Below are 22557 nucleotides of genomic sequence, written 5' to 3'. Positions count from 1 at the left end.
GGGAAGGCCTGGGCTAGAGTCCACTTCTTAAAACCTAGGGTTTACCACAGGGAGCTTAGCACAGCTGGGTTGGGAATTTCAAGGTACACAGGGGCAATGTGCTGTATCAGTGGGTAGCAGAGTGTGCGCTCGGGGGGGAGCGCGAGCTTCGTAGCCCATTTAACTGAGTCACACATTGCGCGTTGTACTCAACAATAGCCTCCCTCGACCATTTTCATGGACGATAAGCAAAATGTAAAAAATAGTTCCGGCCCACAGGACAACAGATTTAGGCCCTTGAGAAACTTGGTTGAGCATTAAGCCTTTGCATACAAAATACTTTTTGTGATGTTCTTTTTATAAGGGAAATGTCAGGTGCTAATTTTAGCATGTAGGACAAAGCTCAGCATCACCTAAATGGAATGTTTCCAACGAAGGTCATCATCCGTCGTGCCACGGAAGCCGCTCTCTTTCTTCCTACCTCTTGTTCTGCCGGTCTTCCGCACACTGCACCCTCCCATCGCTCTTTGTCTCCGTCTCCTTCTGCAGGCTGCAAAGTCGGTCATGGTCACAGCCCTGCCGTGTCCTCGTGGAGGTCTAGAGAGGGGCTCCGGGCCAGTTGACACCCACACTTTGGTGTCTCGAGCCCTGGGGCGCCACTCCGTCCTCCACCCGAGGTCGGCTCACCTCTCCTCCGGGCCCTGATGGGGTGACAACCCTCTTTCGCTCTCCCTTTTCAGATGAACACACACGGCTGCTGCCCTCAACTGTGCTGCACTTAATGATTTCCCCCTGCTGACAAAACCACAGTAATCTAATCCACTTTCTATTATATAATGCTTAAATTATTTCATAATATTATAATATATATAATAACAGTGTTTTTTTAATGAAGCGGAAAGACTCTCTGCACCATATCAATATCAATGTTTTGTCTTTAGGAAGATTTTTTGGAAAAAATATTTGCTTTGTTTCTATACAATAATTCTGAAGAAGTGAGATTTAAAATCTTTAAGACCTTTCAAGATCAGATAAATATTGGTATTTTATGTTTCGGTTCTTGCAGTTTTTTTTATTTTCCGTAGAAGATTTCCTATCTTTGTTATCAACACCTCTGGTGAATTTACAAGTGCCAGAAGCCTCAGCCTCGGGCTACACGCGGCTTCAAGGAAGACGGCTCATCAAAATGAAAGACGAGAGTAGAGACGTGAACTTCCCCGAATGCAGCTGAGGGTAGCAAAGTGGGACCAATGATACAAGTCTTTCCTCCAGGGAAGGAAAGCTGTACTTTATATTTTTCTAGAATTCTGTCCAGGTATGTTTCTTGGACCAAGGCCACATACTCTCTCACAAAAAAGTGCTCAATGGAAAAAAACATTTCACATCAACCCTGTTAATGTGAAATGTCTGCACAATATTAGCTCACCCGCTTCTTCAAGGGATGAAGCTACATCTCACCCCTTCTTACACAGAGCAAAACACCTTAGCTACACAGGTTTGTTGTTACTTGTTCTTCTGAGTCTGTATCTCTATGTGGAAATGCACTTATTGTAAGTCGCTTTGGATAAAAGCGTCAGCTAAATGACATGTAATGTAATGAAAATTAACTGGTTGGATGTGAAGTATTTACACTGCTAGCAAAAGAGACAGCAATGGGCTTTCTTGTTCTTGAAGCAAAACATCTCCCTGAAGCACATTTATATTGTTTCAGTTTAGTCAATATTTTTAAACATGAACTTTCCTGGCCAACTTTCACAGAGTTGTCTGTGATGTAAAATGTAAACTTATTATTATTATAACTATTTGTATTTTTACTTTAACATCTTGCAGTGGTTTTTCTCAGGTTGTATTTATAAAACCATATTCCTTGAGAGTCACCCACTGCACAGCAGGAATGTTCTTAAAGGTGTTGTACATATGCCTATGAAAGACGTCAAAGTCTCTGTCTCTTGCTTGCATCAGAGATTTGAGTCGGGTCTCTTTTTTTTTCTTCATATTAACAAAGGCCTTACATGCCCAAGATCACAGAAATAGAATATTTGAATTCCGTTTTAAGATGAGTCTTCCCTTTGGCTTTAACTCACACGGCTGACATCGAGACATAAATGGAAACGTGTCTTTCATTTAAAAAAAGAAAAGAAAATCAAACAAAGTCATATAATTTTAACAGCTTTTTAAAAAACAAAACGATGAAAGGAATGAAAAGTTTGAAAGAACACAAACTGAAAATACCTGCAGTCTTCTCTTGTTTCACTAACTTTATTCTCCGTGGTCACCAAGGGATATTTATGGTGGTCGCTGACCCCATAACAACTGTCAACATTGCTATGTCTATATATGCAAATGTTATGTAAACGAGCTGGGCCAGGAACCCTTTGTCTCCTCATGGCACGCGCCTCAGTCCCTTGCCCCCCCCCCCCCCCCCTCTCTCTCTCTGGATTCTGCTTGGTGATGAAGTAGAGGAGCCTTCAACAGAAATAACACTGCGCCACCTGAGTCCTCATCAGCGGCGCTGCGCTGCACACATCCCATCAGCGCGCCTCACTAAGACAAATCTCCCCGAGCCGGCCATATTCCCAGTACAGGAGAGAGCCGAGCCAGGCAGAGCAGGGACCCCGGAGGGCCCACCGTCACCGCGCCCCCAAGCCAGCGCTCCACCTTCTGACAGATTAGCTTTCACTGAACCCTCAACACAGCAAATGGAGCAAAAGACAATGAGGTGTTGAGGGGAGACCATGTAGAAGAACTACACTGAACAGTTTATTTTGTGTGCACTGGACCACATGAAAACGTCAGACCACTCGATCCTTTTTGTGAACTCCTGTAAGTGGACTTTGCACCGACAGGGCTGTGACTCCTTTGGCCGAGACAGTATGCGGAAGTGATGCTTTAGGTTTTACACTAGCTGTTTTGAAGCATATGAACATGCTTTCCCAGGCTGACAGGGACTAAGAGGGGTGATGTAAAGGTAGTGGATGCTGTGAAGGAGACAAATGACCAGAAGGAGAAAGCGGCCGATGCACTGAAAACATTGCTGTTGACCTTGGGCCACGGATGTTCCCGTTGGGCAGAGTTCTCCAGGTCAGGCACTGACCCTCTTACAGCAGCTTTCCATCTACCACTCTTTATGTCGTCTCCTTTCCAATGTTTGTTTACATCTATCAATCCACTTTCCTGTTATCTTCTTCACTGGTTTTACAGTTCACCTTCTCTCACCTCCGCTCCACTGTCCGTTCAGCCGGGCTGTGACTAATAGGCGTAGCTCTCAAATCAATAGAGCATTTGTAGAAACTCCACTCTAAATAGATTAAATAGAGTCAATTTCTTCACCCCCACAGCTGGTGACAGAAATGACCTAATATTATGAATAAGACCTGTTTTTTAGCTTTTCTAAGTTTTGCTTTGTACAAGCAAGATCGTGACTTTTTATTCTAATTTGTTTCATTTGTTTTTATACTTACTTCTCTGACACCTCTCCCGCTGCGTGGGCTCTTGGTAAACAGCTGGTCCTATCTCTCTGGATGTTTTTCTTCATCACCTTTTTTCATTTTTTCCGCACATCTGTTGGCCTACGTTACTCGACGTTAAGCGTCAGTATACACCTGCACACGTGTGGAAACAGATTTCCAGAAAGGGAAACATCAGCAGACAAAGTGATACCACTGAAAAGGTTAAGTGTGTTTGGGAGACAAGGATAGTCAGGTGACCCGCAAACTGATTTGGCATGCCGGATTAGGTTCTGAGCGCAGAGCTCCGGGGGCAGCTTTTGAAGGGCAGGAGCTGTGAACGGGGCCATGCACCGTCTGCAGACTGCCTAACAGAGCTATAGGAGCAGACCGCCTGTCACAGCTGGCTGGTATGCAGCTCACATCTCGCTCGGCCTAGGGCTTCAACAGGGACTCAGCCAGAGCTCGGCAGCACTTCATCCCCTCTCCTTCCCGCAGTGCAACTCAACCACTGCTGTCAAGCTGGTAAGGAGTAAAAACAGACAGAGAAAGGAATCAGCCATCGTGACATATAGTAGGTGAGAGTTGTCATGGAGGTAGATTTAAAGCGGTTACTGGATGGTTATTGAAAGGCTTCGACGGCAGATGAAAGAATCCAAGAAATGTCACGCTGGATCTTTTCATTTCTCTTCACATCAACTCGAGGGGTAGGGGTCGTTGCTCTACTTGTAAGGCGGTTTCATCGGTCAAAGTATGCGATAGTGGTGGCAATGATCCCGATAAATGAAACATATTTTAGAATAGGAACCATGCAATAACCATCAGGCTGCAACTGTGGCAAGGCCCTTGTATCAGCTGGTGTGGGATGAAATTGAGGTCTAGACGTCGTTATAGGGAGAAGGTTCCCGCTCTAACCTGTGATCGCTTATGGAGGGCAGAGGTTAAAATATGAGAGCTTAGTTTTGGTGGTCACTAAGAACTGGCAAAATGAGCTATGTATGTGTATTTGCTTCTGAGCCTAACTTTACCATCTTACGGCTGTACCTGCACAGCAATTTCATACTAGCACTGCAGTTTTGCACCACGGCTTTAGAATAAAATTGTTTTTTTTTCACGTTTTGTAGGTCGTATAGAAGCCCACACTCAACCTCAATTACTTCGAAATGAAGACAACAGGAACACTTCTCCGTGACAGGGTAGAAGATTGTCAGCGCTTTTAGTAATGGCTTATATACTCCCCAGCTGTAGCAGGGCTGGCTCAGGGGCTCCTACAGTCAATAGCTCACTCTAAGTGTCGGGTCTTGGGAAGTTCTCTAAAGTGGCAGCAAATGATCTTGAGATCAGCATCCAGCAGAGTCCTCCCTGAGCTGGCCTTATCAAAGATTAATCATACTGCAATATGTGCGTCTGTGTTGACCCCTTAGCAAACACAACAGTTGGGATTTACACGAGGTAACCACACTGCACTGATAAAACCGGGTGGAGTGAGTGATCACACATCCATGTGTATGTCTCAGTCCTTTATTTATATACTGGTTGATCTTTCCAAGCAGTTGAAAGCCTGTAATACTGGGTGCACAATTGGCAATGACTTAATGAATAATATTATGTATGCAGGTGATCTTGTAATTTTTAGTCCTTAATACATGTACGGTCAATGGTGTGGACCATCATATAAAATACAATCCCAGTAAGAGTGCTATTTTAATTTGTAGAACAAAAGAGAACAGAATTCCCTAAATTGTCTGATAATGACCTCGTTGCCTGTGATAAGGTAAAATATCTTGGACATTTTATTACAGATCAGATGACCGATGATGATGATGATATCCATAGGCAATGTCGTAAGATATATGCACAAGCTAACATTCTTTTGCGCAAATTTGGTATGTGTACAGATGGAGTGAAGATGTCTCTGTTTAAAGCTTATTGTACATCACTCTAAACTGCACACTTGTGGTCCAATTATAAAAAAGGCTAGTCTACAGAGACTCCAAGTAGCTTATAATGATGCCATGCGAGTAGTTTCAGTGAAATGTTTGTCACTGCGAGAGTTAACACTTTCAAAGCTGTATTAAGAAATGTATGTATAAATGTATCTGCCGGGTTAACATCTCTGAAAATGTTATTATTCTGGCTTTGTCAAGTTTAGCACCTCACGCTACCAGTCCCAGCTGTGGAGACATTGGTACAGTTGTTTGTTCATAAGGCCTTTGCAGGTGACCCTGTTTTTTTTAATTTATTTATATATATACAGTTTTTGTACTATCTGGACCTTGAGTCTGTAATAAGGACTTGAATCTCACCTTTAAAGACTCAACATTTAGTACTTGTACCTGAGGTGAGTGAGGGTGCGATGCATAAATATCTAGCTTGTATCCACACTTTATGCCCCCTGAATATGTCTGTGTATGTATCTGTGTTTTCCCAACATGTGCATCTGCCAACACACAGTTTATCAGACAGCTGGTCTCATCCACCAGAGACCAACAGCTTGTGCTGCTTTCCAATGATTTAAGAGAAATGCTGTTACCTGTCGAGATATCGGTCCGTCTGTCTGTTCGCCTCGTCTTTTTTTGCCTCCCTCTAGCATGTGCTTGATGAACACAGCTAGGTAGGACACTGATTATTTTTCCCTCTCTTCTAGGCTTTCCGAATGAGCCTGCAGCTGGTATTGCTTTGAACACGGTGAAGAGCTGGATCGAAGAGAATCCAGATAAGGTAGGGCATGGGTGATGGGTGTTCAAAACAAATAGCTGTCAATGTGAAGTCATCTATCCTTCAGGGCAGGCACCGGCTATTTTTGCTTTTGCTGCGAGAAGAGTTGATTGGACCACAGTTGAAACACAAAACAGTTATATTGCATTTCCGTGTGATCCTTGCTTGATCGGCCATTTAGTTTGTGGTCTGTATGCATATCAAGTAGCCAGTCTGAGACTAAGCAGGGCGTGAATGGTTGTGTTGAAAGTTGAATTAGTCTTTGCTGGGGAAATCTATTAAACTCAGAAAAAAGACATCAGAGGAAGTAATCTGAAATTGGTTTTATGCATTCCAAAGACTGACAGCTTTAGTAGTCTCGAAATATCAATTCAAGTTTTAATGTTCAATTATTATTTGGTATTTACACAAAAAATAAAAAGTAAATATTGTTTGTTGTTGTTTTATGTCAGACAACGATAGTTAATCACGTGAGGTCGTATTTCGGGTTTCCCCCTCTGTTTAACAATCAGCAGTGACTGCCTTGTAATGTCTCAGCAATAATTAACCCAGTCAACACTCTATGTGAAACTTCTGTTCGACCAAATTAAGCAATGACTAATTCCCACCATTATGATTAAGTTACTTTATTTACTTTATCATTTATTATTTCAGCCTCTTATACTTTTCATTGTGATTGTGGATCTTTGTCCGGTTGTCAGGATGCTGTTTGTACAGGTAGCATCACCTTGGGAGCCATGATGGTAACCTTCGGGGGTCATCTCTGTTAACTGTGGCACAGTTTATATCTGTCACTGTGAGAGTGAGGTGTTTTATAAAGCTCACAGCTTGAAGTGCTGCAGCATCCCTCAGCTGGTGGTACGGATGTTGTGAACAGGCAGCAAAATGACTCCGAGCTGCTGGATTGCTTTGCAGTTGAGTGTGCTATGCTTGCGACACTTGTTCACGTCCTGATGATTGCTGTAACATGTGCTTAGGGTCATACATTGACGCTCTGGCGCGAAGAAGGTATTCTATAGCTTATTGCTCATTGCTTGTAAATAACAAACAACCTTATGTGCAAAGCAGACTTTTGTGGTTGTGTTGTTCCACATTCTGCACAGCTTCATCCCCTCTCTGGAGGCCGCTCTGCAGGGCACACTGGAGACCATTTTGTGATGCGTTGACTGGTAGACATCTCTGGTGTGGGTAGATCAATCGGGAAATATTGCAATTTGTGCAGAGGGGTAGAGGTCTAACGAGGCGGCCCTATACACTTTTTGGCAAAGATTCTCAAGCACAAGCAGTGGTTGTTTAACTCTATCTAGACCAGGAGTGAGTACGCTTTTAACAAGATCAGAGAGAATTAAGTGGTACCACAGCCGTATTGCATCGGAAAGTCTTCCAACCACAGAACAACATGCACCGGAAAGGGAGTACTTCCTTCCACTTAGTTGCTTTTAGTACGTACCGAAACAGCCTTTAAAAAAAACATGTCTGTAATTTGTTTTTACCAAAAGAGTATTCAAATTGAAGTGAAATAAACATCTAATAGCACCTTGAGGTATTGCACTATGCCGTTCTCCCTAGCTGCTTTAGCAGTACGTTGCACACTAAATGTTAAGATTAATGCCGCCTGCTTTGTCTGATATGTTTGTAAAAGCAATTTATTACTGCAGCGTTTACTCGATAGACACCCAGTGTCAACCTGATTGATAACTGACATCTGACATGATTCTGTTTCAGGCTTTGTGAGCTATTCACTGACTGCATGTCTTAAACAGACCTTACAGTCAGTAAACAGATGGGGAATAATAGCTTTTAAATGTTCTGAACAATGTCTTGCAGGCGTTGTTGTACTTATTCCTTTCCTCTTTTCAAAGGCTGAAAAAGGGATGAGATATTGCACGCTATACCTTTAAAATGCCCGCAAAGGTTCTGCATTGCTACAGCAGCTCATTTCACAGATTGCAACTAGCTGGCTAAAGATAGAGCGAGAATGAGAGGTTTGAAGCCCAGTTTATCATGCATGGAACAATAAGACTAGATTGCACTGCTCTATGTGCACTCGACCCAGAGGAGCGTGTGTTGTGGGCATCCACAGAGACGAGTCATTTCAGGGCCATGATAAGAGCTCTGCTTTGGGGAAGATACTGTGCTATTGTGACTGAATTTCAGTACAATTGGCTGGCTGAAGATCTAACACAGTAGAGTAGAGAATACAGGCGGCAGCCCCCGACCGTAACCTACTATACAGACAAACATTGTCTTAATTTATTGCATTGTGTCTGCATATTCGCCACTTTTTGAGTGTGCATGTTTTCCACAGTGGTGGGCATTAACTAAATACATGTATTAACTGTACTTAAGGCAGTATTCTTGGAAAAAGCTACACCAAAAACAGCCTCATCATGCAGCTCTCCCCTCTGTCTGAAGCCTCTCCCACCAGATCAACATTGTCATTATTCACGCACCTAATGCAAATACCTGCACAAGTAAAATAGTACCTGGACCAGTATTTTTTCCCTATGGTTTTTCTACTTTTTACTTAATGGTTAATGGACTTGTACTTCTAGTTTTTCAACAACTCAAAGCCATTGACATGTCGTTCATACACAGATGGCTTAGGCCCATCACAACCCTCTCTACCTCTGCGCTAGTAGTGATGTGGCAGATTGCAACCATTTAAATACCCCTCTGCTCAGCCTTCTCTTTCAAAGTCAGAGAGCTCCAATGGACTTCAGGTAACGTAAAAAGTACTTCTTCCATTGCTGGGTATCATATTGACATACTTCATTCTGTATGTGTGTACTCAGCATTCAGAGTGTATTTGTCCACTGATTGAAATGTGCACACTATCGGATGTGAGGTGCTGTTACATGAAATGGTAGAGGTATCCATACTATGTGTGTATACAGGACAAGAAGAAGGAGAAAATAACGCCACTGAATGATTGATTGATCAATACGTTTATCCCCCAGCACTCTGTAGCACTGATGGACTCACCACCACACAAAGGACCCCAATGCCAGCGTGAAATTCACTCTAAAAAGTCATATACTTTCATTGTGGTAGAACAAACAGCCCGGTTGTGGTTAAGGAGAGGAGATCCTTTAATCTAAAGAGACCTGAGTACAGGAATGATCCTTCACATCACAATAGATGAAAGAAGCTTGCTCTCTGCCTCCTTGTATCCTACAGATATGTGAAGTAAAATATGTGGGTATTTGGAAATAGCAGACCAGAAAGATCTATTTCTTTAAAGTTACACAAGAAGCTGCAGACAGGCAGGGACGGAACTACTGCTGGAGCAGTTTCCTCCTTCTCCAAACACATGCCCTCATCTGGTTTTGGTTTATTTCGCATTTTCAGACATAATTTGATTTAATTCAGGTTTACACAGGTCTAATCTGCAGATGTCTGGCACTTTATTTGGCTGTCACGGATGCATTTTGGATGGCCAAGCTTTTTAATGAAGCTTTTCCCAGCGGCCCAGCGTTACTGACTCAGTCTGAACACTTGAGACAGATTGAAAGTCTGTAATAAGCTCTGCTGCACTGTGCTGCAATGCACAAAATTGATGCGTAGAGATTTCACCTTTCAACATCACTCTGGTTTGGGGTTTGGTATTAAGCGCTCCACTGTGCCGATGATGCTCCCAAAACAGGTGTTTACATCCCCTTTTCTCTTCTGTGAAAGATCTGTTTACCATAGAAGCATTTGTCATTTAGGACACCTGATAATAAATCCCATCTCAAGCTGCAGGGCCACAGACTTAATGGGGATTTGTGACAAATGTCAAGTGACTATTAGGAATAAATACAGTACGGTATCTGTTCTGTATGATTGTTTTTTTCTATGTGAATGGATATCAGCCAAGGAAGCTGTCTGTATTTTGGCAGATGGGGCTATAACATGAGGCATTCATTGTCATTCAGCTGAATAAGATGGATGGCTTCTGTTATCAGGGCAATATTATATATTTTGTGGTTCACCTTTAGCAAATGTGAATAACATTTTTGAGTATTGCAACCAGATTTATCAGGCCTTTAACAGGCATGGTAACAGTAAACCATGTGCGTATGTGATTTTTGTGCTTCATCACTGTATATACACAGGGCGTACAATGACAATAAGTTGCCTCAAACACAAAGAAAATACAGATACCATCTTTTAAACAAGCAATTCTGTTCCATTAGCCCAATGCAGACAGTGGCTTTTCAACACAGCCTTTCTTTCATCATTCTCTCTGAAAGGCTGACTCATAATCTGTGCACCTCCATTATTACAAAAAGGAAATTTTCTTTAGTAGTTATCAGCATCTCCCATGGGGTTTTGGTAGCTTCATGGAAGTTTGGCTCCACAGATATACTTACTGAAAAGATAACCCGCCCATATTTCTGGTGGATCGAGTCAGAGGGTTTAACAGTCAGGCTAAATATTTAAATGTTCGTATCAGTGAGTGAGTGCTCAGCATCAATGATGTTGCCACAGACCTTTTGAGGGGCACATCGGCATATTCTATTGCTCTACCACCAAAAATGTACAGTATATTGAGTCTCTGGACTACAGATAAAATACTTCCTTGTATCAAACCGTAACAAATGCTATTCCTATTGAGGCCTTTTTTCAGCTCTAAAAGACAGATATTTATTATAATTGGACTACACGGGCATTGAGACTGATTTTGTACGCAGTCTGCTAATAGGAGCTGTAGAAAGCATTATATCTGGATGAAGTTGTGCAGAACACAAAATATACATGTTCAAATGTCTTGTTCTGTCTGACCAACAGTTGAGAGAGAAGGAAAAAGAGAACTTGAAAAATGATATTTGGGACCCGAGAAAGAGTTTTATTTGGGCATTTTAACTTAATCTAAAGATGAATCTATTATCAAATTTTTTGTCAATTAATTAACCAATTGTAAAATTGTATTTATAATCATATGAATATTATTCAATATGTAAAACGTTGTATTTGCAACGACACAAAGTAGTAATGGCAAAAAAGCTGTTCCTTTCTCTTGGTTAAAGAGCAAAAAATTGCATGTGTTTAAATGTCACAGCACATTGGTTGATACAGATGTAAATTATGCCATGGACTTAAAAAAACAGACGCTCTGTTGCTGCGTTGCCTCCTCATTGTGTTCTTATTGTATCCAGTAAAAAGAGCGTTGCCAACTGTCGCCTCTAAATTTGAGAGAAGCACAAACTGCTCCGTGCATGCCTGGAGGAAGCCGATGTGCCGCTGATGGTTCTGCAAACTGGCATGGTGTTCAAAGGCAGTACTTGTCTTTTGAAGTCAGTCTCTAGCCCCTTTGAATCTTTGCTGCGACTGGGAGCATCAGGGAGATACGGCCAGATCTGCAGCTGAGAGCAAGACTAAACTCTTGACTCTTCATCCGCATACCGCACCAGTGTCTCACGTTGATGGAGATGCAAAGTTTAAACTGATAAAATTGTATTCTCTCTTCAGCCTCACCGTCAAACACCTGCAGATTTGGCTTTATAAATGCTTTAAAGAGAGTGTGTGTGAATGCTTTATTAGTCTTCTAAGTCAGATAATTACTTTTCTGGCAGTGTTAATGCAAGCCATGTTGTCTAATACATTAGTGGCAGCCATTTGGCTCAAGGCAGCAGAATGAGGGCTTTTATGATGTGAGGATTTTATTATCTGGTTCACACTGGATAATACGATGTGTGCTCTTTGAGTCCTCTGACCTCAGGTTAGTTTAGTGAAATACTAGTTTCGGTGTTTCAATAGATTTAAGATGATATACGTCCAATTTTTGAGTTGTTATTTCTCAAGTGCTTAACTTTTAGCATTTTGTATTATCTGCAGAGGGGAAAGAAGTTTTGATTAGTCGCTCTTGATGTTGTTGCTAAAGAAAAGCACTAGCATTGTTTATCTCAATGGTCTGATTTGATTTTTGAGGGTTATACATATATAAATTTCTATTAAAGCTTTGTTGATCTCCTACTTGTCCTAGTGCTCTTGTACACATGCACCGAGCTTACCAATAAAAACAGCCCACTGCTCTAATAACACCTGGACGCAGAGATATGACGCCCTCACCTCTCCCCCGTTCATGCAGGTACTGTAGTCCCCGCTCCGTGCTTGCTGTGCTGGAACAAGCTATCTTAATGACATGCTAATTGATTTAGTGTAGCATAGATAGCGGTCGGCTGGCACACCGTGATAAAGCAAGAACGGGTCGAGCTATTGTTACAGAAGAGGACAGTAGATATCAAACTCCTACCAGCTCGTTCACCCTAGAACCCAATTTTACACTGCAGTAGCCCACGCTGGAGCACGGAGACCTTTACCAGAGGAGTGTTTTGTGTTTGTGTGCATTTAGACTGTTTAGTGTATGCTCTTGTAAGTACAGTGTATGACCCAGTAACCTCAGTTTAAGCCTCCCGCAAGTTCCGACAACACACAGAAGACCCGTCTGCTGCTCATCAGAGCCATTAATTATGTTGTCTATCTATGGCCTGCAGAAACAGATAGTGGATAAAAAACACTCCACTGTCCTCTCGCTCACTTCTGCTATTGAGGCATAAAGTCCAGGACACACAAATAACCTTGGTCAGCACTGCGAGTATTTAATCGTAGTATTTTTTCACAAGTTTAAGTGACCAATTAAATGACTTGAGTCACAATTGGAGTGAATAGCTATGCTCGAAGAATTGCCTCCATAAGGCTCTCAACATGGCGACAGCTGAACCCGCTGCTAGAAGCCAACAGGGCTAACGGCAGGAAGAGTGCAAACAGAGACACCTTACACTGTTCCCCTGGGGGAGCCAAAGGGTGGACGGTACACGTCCATGTCGTCCCGTCGTTGTCATGTCAGTGGCCAGTGCCGTTTGAGCGGCCGTGCAGGGCTGTGGGCCAAGGGGCCAGTCAACAGGGGGGACGCGCTGGCAGCATAGTAAGTGATGGGATTCTCAAATCGCAGGAAAGTGTAATGTGCAGCTTAATGACCAAAATCGTTGTATTATTTCCCACGAGCAAATGCTCTGCCTAGCACCTGCAAAGTGAACGAGAGGTTTGGAAAAGTTTTCTAATTTTACTAGTTCTAAAAATAAAGAAGTTTGTTGACCTACAGCATTTGGGCAACACATGGAAGTGTATGCACTGTCACTGTAATGTGATTTCAATAATGATACAGCCTCTCTCTTTCACTATTTACTGCTGGTTATTATCAGCCGTCTCATCAACAAACGTGCTTACATTGCGAATACTGGGCTGCAGTGCCACAGGCTACGAAGTGTCTGTTTCTGTAGACAGAGCACAAATGCAGGACTTCCCAGAGCTATGGATGTTGTAGGGTTGAGGGTCTGTTCAGAGAGGGGGGGAGGAGAGAGGTGGAGGTGATTACTTTGGCTGTTGCTGTGTGATTGCACAGTCTCTGGCATGTGATTAGGGGGAATGGGCCGTATCTCTCACCATCTCAAAGGGGGATCAAATCAGCCTCAAAGCCTGGCTTCAGGCGTTGGTGCATTTGAAAGTCAATGTTTTTTTTTCCAGCATAAATTACACAATCGGGCCTTTTTTCCCCCCCAAGGTTGTGTTCAGATGGAAGACTTGTCACTTGCAACAGTTAGTGCGTTCTAGTGTTTGCATATGTCATGTCAAGCTTGCAGCCATAAAATGTTTGTCTTGATTTTTTTCTTGCATGAGTTTTGAAAAAAAAAGACCGGCCTTAAAGAAAGAGTAAAGTTTCTGCAAATGCAGGAAGCCACCTGCCTGCTCTACGTATACCAGTGGCGGCTGGTGGAAAGTCTTCCACAAAACATCCCAGGTTGATTTAATGCAAAACAGTTGCGCTATCAAAAACACATACTACTTAGTTAAATATTTAATATTTATTGGAGCATAAATAACACTTTTTTGTAACCCTCACAGGAAACCCTTCAGTATAATACAATACATACCAAATAATAATCAGTATGCTAAAGTATGTACTAGTCTGTCATCTTGTCTGCTTGAATGGCGATAAAATCTGTGGTCTTTGACGAGAACACACAAGCTTGAGGCTTAAACAATGTTGAGGCTTAACCAATGTGGCCCCAAGCCAAGCAGGTACATTCCATGATTCAAAAACATATTGAAATATTACTTTTTAAAAATGTAATATCTTTTCTTTCCATTTTTTTGTTTTTCTTTTTTGGGCTCAAGGATGCTCGCGCGAGGTTTGGCGACGCCCCATTGCCCACTATAGGCCAGCCACCACTGGTATATACACTCAACCTTGTTATAAGCCTTTTAAATTGGACATGTACAAATCAGAAGTCTACTTGTTTGTAAATATATTCAAGTGGAGTTGAAGATGCTCATATTTCTAGTGATGCTCAATCTATTCAGTGAACAAATAAATGGGTCGTAATGCTCTTCGAAGTTGTGGTAAAGGTTGGATCTGTGGTTCAGTTCAAGTCCCGCTGAGTTCTGAAAAGCTAGCCCCCCGTGCTGTGTGCCCTATTCTAAGAGAGCTTTCTATTGAGCTGGAGGAAGAGAGAACTTTAAAGCTTTGAGCTGCCATGTGAGTCATTACCAGGTGGGATTATTGGCCAGATGCCTCTGGGGGCCTTTTCCTTTCCACCCCTACAGCAGAATTTTAAACTATGTCATTGTTTGACTATTACCTTTGCTGACGAACGATCTTCACAGTGCTGATTGACAAGGGCGCCTCGCTCAGTGGGACGCAGAGTGGGAGTGGTTCATGTTCAACGGGGCTGCAGAAATATGGCTGTACACCGAGGTGAACCGCATGGTAGAGCAAGTCGATGGATGGGACAGGAGGCATTTACTGTGCTGAGGCTGTGGGCCTGGAGTAAATGCTTTATTGCAGAGGAAGGCATTATGAAAAACAGCATAAGGAATAGCAATGCAGGTCTTTTTTTACGTTGAAGTGCCACCTCATTCGATGCCAAATTACCCCTATCGCAGCCATTGGAAGAGATTATTTAGGCTCGTTATAGAGATTGTTTTATCCACCCTCATTTTCATAAGACCGACCCCTCTAAATTGGCTAGTACTCCGTTCCCTTGTTTGAAGTAGGTTTATTACTCATGAATAAGATTGGTAGAATTTAGTAGGCTTAAGGATTTTGAACTCAAATGTGGATCTTGTCCTCTCATCTATGCGGGCACTGGTCTCCGCTCCGTCTCACTGGATTAACCGCATCTTGGAGCAATTATTCAGGCTTCGAGTCTATTTTTTAGACAACCAGCGCGTAAATGGGTGGTTGGTAAAAAGCACGGAATAATATGGATTGAATTAGATAATATGTCGGAGGTTGTGGTGTCGAACTAAATGTTAATATTAAGCTTAATTTTGAAATGGCAAACGGATCAATAATAACATTTCAAAATGGTTGTTCTTATCATAAACGCTGCAGGCCCTTACTTAAGTATATACCAACTGAAAACTTAATTTAGAAAAAGAAAGAAAACAAAAAAACATCCTCACACCCGCCTCATCGCCCACTCTATGGACAGTTCTCAGACCCCTTTCCTCTCTGTAATATTAGGTATACAGGTTGGTAAAGCCGTAGGCAGGAGTGACAAGGCCTAGAGACAACCAAGTGTGTTTACGCCGCATTACTATGCAAATGAAAAACCCGCTGAGCAAAGCCGCTTACTCTTTCTGATGTTCATAACGGCTGCGTATGTTAACAACGTGACCCAAGCTTCAACCTTCGTTGGAGCTGTCTCCTCTTCCTCGCGCAACGTTCCAGGACCAGACACCATCTTCTAGCCTGCCGTATCCCCGGGCTGTCTCAACTAATCAAAAGAGGGCAGCATTAATTGCTTGACCCTGGCAGGAAGCCAGGTGGTCTGGCAGAGGTCATCACCTGCCCGGGGAAAGGTCGCCCCTCATCCCCTCATCGACCATTCTCCCTCTCCTTTCTTTCCCTTTGCCTTCTGCCACCACCAGGAACAGGAAGTTGAGGCCTGTTGACTCAAGGGGTGCCGCAAAGTCAACGCAGCTCGATGCCCTCTGATTTTCCGCCGATGCATCTAACCTCAACGAGTAATACAAATTCATTTGAAATGGTAGCTGGATTTGGAATAGGGCCTGCCCACTTTCCATAAACCAATTTCAGACAATGGTGCCGTTCCTGTTACCCAATGTCTGTCTTTACGCCCCTGCATAAACATGTTACTGTTGCAGGGGGGGCGGGGGTTGCTCTGACTTATGGCTGATACATTCATCAAGCTCTTGCCAAGCCAATATTGCGTGTCAGAATGGGGCATGTGGCATTCTATCACCATGAGAGGCTGTGACAGTACAAGTCCTTTCCCATTACACTCTCTCAGGGCAATCTGTGCTATTGCCCCTCTACTCCCCCATAATGCTGGTTATTTCACTTGTTTGCACCGGTGGATTCCATATTGGGCTGGGCTTTCCTCTCGGGATCCGGTGTGAGCAACTTTAAGTATCATTGGGTCTGCAATGTGTTGAAGATTGGGGAGCTGCCCCCCCTTGTTTATTTTCTAAGAAATGTCTGTGAGCAGTTTTTATGTTGCATATTTATTGTTAAACGCTTATTTCAGTGTGAAATATTTGAACGCGGCATTAACTTTTTGTAAATTTCAATTTCATAAATAGGCCTGCATAATTTCTTACACTTATCTTCTTCTTACAGGCAGACTGCAGTGCATGCCTCAAGGTTCTTTCATCTGTAACAGCCTAAAATTCCTCTTTCTAATTTAACAGGCCGACAAAAGTTTCATCCTCCTCATCCCAGATATATTATAGGGAGCCGCTGTTGAGCATGTCCTATGACTCTGTGTTTCCTATTTTTAATTCAGTGGAGGCCGGTAAAAAGCTGTTGTCGTGTAGAGTGGTCTCTAGTACGCTCCTGTCTTCTCATCACCTGGACCTCTGTATTACCATTTACGTGCTGAGCAGTAACCGGAGTGTGTCCCCGCAGCATAGCTAAAGCAGTGCTGCTTACGCTTTAGGATTTGCTTTTGGCTGAGAGAGAAGGTGGACTAAGAGTAAAGCGTATGAAATTTGTGCTCTTATCGGAGGCTGTGGCGCGCACGATAAAGACCAACTATATCTATGCCGGAAACATCCTCAATAATTCATTTTCTAAATTTAGACAATCTCTTAATCTGATGTCCAGGGCCAGCTTGTTTCTTCAACTGAAACAAATCAATGAGATCTAGAACTATTTTTTAATCACTGTTAAGAGTCCCTCCTGAGTGCTGGAATGAAAATGCACCCCCTTCATGAAGTCACCGGATTAGATTTGTCCACAGTTATTGGATAAAAAGCACTCCCACTCTGTAATGTGAACACCACGGGTAGAGTTTTTCTTAGAAGATTTGATGGACATCAAATCTAATCTGAAGGATACAGAGCCAAAGTATTCTGGCAAATCTGGTACGATTTTCTGCCTTTGATGCTCAGTAATTCAGCTCTCTCATCTGAAGAGGGCAAACCTCAAACTGAGCAGAGCAGCAAGATTCTGTTCAAATAATGAGTTTATATTGCAGACATTTGCTCTCCAACAGGAACTATTGATTATTTCACGTCTGTGCCCTCAGGATTGTTCACCAATATCATGCAAGAATTTTCTGTTTTTTTTTTCTGATAAGTTAATCTTGTAAATTGAATGTCGATCGCCTTCTCATTGCTTGGAGCAATTATTGAAATATGACCATATTTGTCTCATTAACTTTAACAATGTAACAAAAAAAGTAAATGAGAATCATTCTTATCAACTGCAATAAAGGGAATGAAAAGGCCCTTAAAATATGAAAAAATCAGTCCTTGAAGTCCTTGAAGGAAATCTATTCTATTAATTGCATTTGGGGAGCTTTTAATGATGTTTGAATGCATATCTATTCACACTTGTCCCATCATAATTATTAACGAACCTTTGTACCTATTGTGCATTGCAATGCTTTTGAATTGTGATCATAGCTATTAATATTACTTTTTTTGAACGTTTTGAAAAACCTAATGGTTCATTCAACCCTTTTTAGAAGTCAAAGGTAGAAAGTTATGCACTCTGTGATTATTGTTGAGCTGTAAATTGTTGCCTTGTTCAGGATTGACATGATAGTGCAGCACTGAATAACGAGCTTTAGATAAAGCATGTTCATCGTGACGAACAAAGGCGTTTGAAAAAGATTGACTCCACTGTGCCAAATGGGATGAAGAGTAATCTTGGATATACTGATGATCACACTGATTCTGAGGATTGAAAGGATTCATCCACTGGAAGTGCCTGTATTATCCCCAATCAGCAGTTTAAAACGGCAATCTGCTATGCTAATACAGTAATGCCAGTAGTCATCAATGCACCATTGTAACGTGACTGATACAAATGTGGGAATGTGGAATCCGTCGTAGGCCCGTGTTCAACACTGTTATTGAAGATCCCTCTCGTCACCTGTGCTGCTGTTAGCGAGCAGCGCGTTCTAATGGCTTCTTAATGCAAACTTATGAAATACTCTACCAGCTTGGGTTTGCTTCTGGCAGGCAGGCTGAATACGGCATGTGCTGTGTGCTATTAAATATGCTGTTACAGCCCTGCTCTTGGTCTGAGATGTTGTCCTGCATATTATTAAACAAGACGGGATGTAATGAAGATAGACAGGCTGTCTGAGCCGTGACCTTCATAACACAAAGAGTACCCTTGAGCCTGCTTCCCTCTCCAAACACAGTGTTTAGAAGAGTTCTCCTCTCCCTCTCTGACACATCCTCTCTGCGTCTAGCGTCTTCAGATGTGTTCATTGCTGTTTGTGTAACACTGGCTCCAGACTGCAGGGGAACAATTTACACAAACCACAATGCCAAACAATTACCCATTCTGTGTCTGTCGCTGTCAAGACAAACTGAATGACATTTAAGTATGAGCACTGGGTAGCTTCAGCCTGGGCCCTTTTCATCCCCGCCTGACAGATTGAGAGAGATCTCTGGAAGGCTTTGAGCTTTTCGCTGTTTGAGTCCTCCCAGTGCAACCCGATGAGACCCCATTCATCCTCTCTCCTCTCATCAGCCAGCCGGGGGGTTGAGCCATAACCAAATGCCGCCTGTCACGTCATCACCGAGACTTCAGACAGTGCTATTGTCTGTGTGCTTCTGACAGAGTGCTCAGTGGCAGCTCGTGCTCTGGCTTTGGTGAGGTGAGGATTTCTTAATGGAGCTAACAAAGGCCTAAGCGTGGCATGTGCTCGCATGTGCATGCATGTACAGTGTCCGACTGCGCTTTAGCATGTGTGCAGTAAAGCCGGAAACAACATCAGATGACATTTAACAATCTCCACTTGCAATTGGAGCCCACCCTAAGTTGGGTCGAAATAGTTTAATGTCATTGTATGCGTTTATGCTGGGCCTTGGATTGGAGGCCTGCATCATCTGACAGCAATGTGGTTCTTCTGACAGAGCAGACCTATTTATGCCTCTCATCCTCTGTTTAGCCTCTCTGAAACTGCACAGATTGCAGCTCTCAAAAGGATATCACACTACAAAGCCCTTAAACTTTGACTGGCAGAGGCCAACCTCCAATTTTCATGTTTCTGCTGTAATAAAATCCGGCCCTTTTCAGGTTCCTGATGTTTGAAGATGGGATTTGTATAGTTTATTTTGAGCCTGTAAATACTGGGGAACAATGTAACTTATGGGAATTTAGTAATAGTTCTTGTGGATATCACTTTCTAATTTGACCTTTAAAATATGCTTTTCATATTATTTCCAAATGTTGACTTTATAGCAAGAAGAGGAACAGCAAGAGTAACATTGCATAATTTATGTTTTGTTCATTTAAGGATGTGGATATTCATCTCATATTCTGTTAAATTTGCTTAATTAAAACTACCAATGATGGCCCCACAAAAGAGCCCCAAGATGACACAGTAAATCTCTTAAGATTATTACAATTCATATCAAAGTCATCCTTCAGTCAACCATTCACCCAGGAGTTGCAATTCCAGGAGGGAGTTGAGAAGAAAATTAAAAGACTTTCAATTAAGTGATTTGCTGAATTGGAGGGAAAATAGCAGTGGTGTGGAAAAGGCTTTTAATCTTGCTGAGCTACCTCTTGTTCCATTAAGCTCACATCCCCAGCTTATCTCACTAATCATACCTCCCAATGCAGGCAGTGTTGGCGATTTTTAATGAACCCATTATGTCTGGATTCAGTCCACCAGGAATGGAAGGCAAACCATACGCCCATGAAGCGGGCTGGAAACATTCAAAGTACAATCAGGCCCTGATGATGATGCTACATCCCAGTTAGAGACAGAGACAAATTGCTCTTAAAATCCCCGTTGTGACTTTTGGGGGGGGGTAAAAAGGTCTGAAGTCCGAGCAGAAACATAAATACGGTGCCAGGCAAGTCTGCCGAGTCTCAGAGTCTATGTCAATCATCAGTACAAGGTTTTTACTGGAGGCGCATCGGTGCTCGGTCTGAATAGCAAAAAGACACTACTGTAAGTATGAAGCTCGGCAGCGCTGACCAAAACCTCAGCTAACTAATATTTTTAACAATATATACATATATAAAAAATAAAGAAAACCATATATGACATGACCAGCTGTTACTGGTGGACAGTCACGGGTTCATAACCCTTCATGGACAGAAAAAAGGAGCATTGTCCTGTAGATGTTTATGGAAATAGAAAGTACTGAAACTCAGAGTTGTGTTTTAAGGATGACATCAAACACTCATCATTTATCAGGCTGCACTAGTCATTTTCAGCCTCCCCACCTCAGTGCACGGCCTCCTCTGCCTGTCTGATGTGGAGCTCGGTCTAGCACACTTCTTCCTCATCGCCTGCGGAAACAAACAAAAAAATCATTCTTCTTTCATTCACACAGCTCTTGTCTCAGCTGACGTTCTGTTTGTGCATTTTTTCGTAGGTTTAAATGAGCATTCAACTTGTTTTATTCCCTATTTTGATTTCAATAGATAAATATGGCAAACTTCAAAGGGGCTTTAAATGATGCACACAGTCTTGACAGCGCGAGCTGGGGCGAGCATCCGCTCCTTTTTGGTTTTAGGGCTCAATAATTAAGGAGGTGTGCATGAAAATAAAGGCTGCGTTTTATCCGGGTCACACAGGAAAGATAGAGCAGTCAGTTTGATGATTCAAAAGAGTTCGTCCCACCTCATGAACATTCAGCAGCTATTTTCAATAACTGGCTGTGTTCCTGCGTGCATGCACAATATGTAGCCCTTATAAGATATTCATTTTCCATTGAGGCTTTCTACTAAAGGTGCCTTTAATTATTATTCCGATAGGAGAATCATGTGATTGCTTGCATGTGTGCAGTGAGTGAATGAGTGTGGGGGGGGGATGTGCCCCAAAGGCTCTGCCCTCTGCAGCAGAGTGGATGGCCAGTTATGGCTGTAAGCTCAATGATTATATTGCCTTGACGCCAACTTTCTCATAACAGCTTTTGTGTCTGTCCCGTGTACGCCGCTGGTGATAACACATCTGGGTGCATCGCTGCCTCCACCTGCTACCTTATACCTTTTTGGCCAAAGACAGAGTGGGGATAACATTTTACCCACTTTTCTGTTTTTTGGACAATGTGTTTTCCTACCAGCTAGCTGAACTACACAAACAGCCCTCAACAGCCTATTTGAAAAAATAGCCTTCACGCCTTGACACACGCCTCTTCACAGGGCCATTATACTGCAACAAATGTTCCCAGCATGCAATGCAGCAAAGTGCTATTATTTGCTCTGCGTCATATTGAGATTGATATGGTCTTCGAGCTGTGATAAGAAGGGGTGCTGTGCCTTTTGTCATTATTCACGCTTCCCAATCGATTCTCCACTATCACATCCAATCCAGTTGCTTGACTTTTATTCATAATTAAAGCTATCTAGATGCAAATCGGGAAATGCAGAGGACAAATTCTGCTATATGCATATCAAGTCTTGCTATAAAGGGATGCATCTTTTGTAGAAAAACATTGCAAACCTAGTATAAAGTGCACAAGCCTGTATACACACATATACTAATGTAATGTAATGAAAATTCAACAACTTAAACCCATTTATTTGCACAAGGTCTAAACCCAAAATGCTGTTTTCTTTCAAAAAAGGGCAATCTCAAGGCATCATTTAGCAATTTAGAAATTATTTAATGCATATTTTCTGTATAGTAGGAGGACTCGTTGTATATCACGCAAAAGGTCCTTCACTTAAATACCAACATATAACTAAATTAAATGACACAAAATGACTTATTGCTGACAGTAGAGCACACGTCATCTGTTTACGCAATATTGTGGATTGTGAATGAACGAAACCCACCAAGTGTGATTTGCAAGTCGTAACCACACACGCCAAATCATGCGGTAGTGTCACTCCCACGTGTGATTGATTACTTTGACAAGTGCATCCTCCTCCCACTGTTGCACGCCGAGAACCTTCCACCTGCCTAATGGATAACAACACACT

General features: G+C 42.4%; 1 protein-coding gene across 3 annotated transcripts in view; it reads left to right on the top strand.

Moving 5' to 3' along the window:
• Positions 1–22557, top strand: part of macrod2 (mono-ADP ribosylhydrolase 2) — a 343095-nt gene that overhangs the window by 265823 nt on the left and 54715 nt on the right. For all 3 annotated transcript variants that reach the window (XM_037466486.2, XM_037466487.2, XM_062566512.1), the window contains one exon: positions 6073–6146. In XM_037466486.2, the coding sequence (XP_037322383.2) occupies positions 6073–6146 (74 nt within the window). The remainder of the gene's footprint in view (positions 1–6072; positions 6147–22557) is intronic.

This window comes from Pungitius pungitius, chromosome 13 (genome assembly GCF_949316345.1).
Source record: "Pungitius pungitius chromosome 13, fPunPun2.1, whole genome shotgun sequence".
Taxonomy (NCBI): Eukaryota; Metazoa; Chordata; class Actinopteri; order Perciformes; family Gasterosteidae; genus Pungitius; species Pungitius pungitius.
This window is presented reverse-complemented; position numbering and strand designations above follow the sequence as displayed.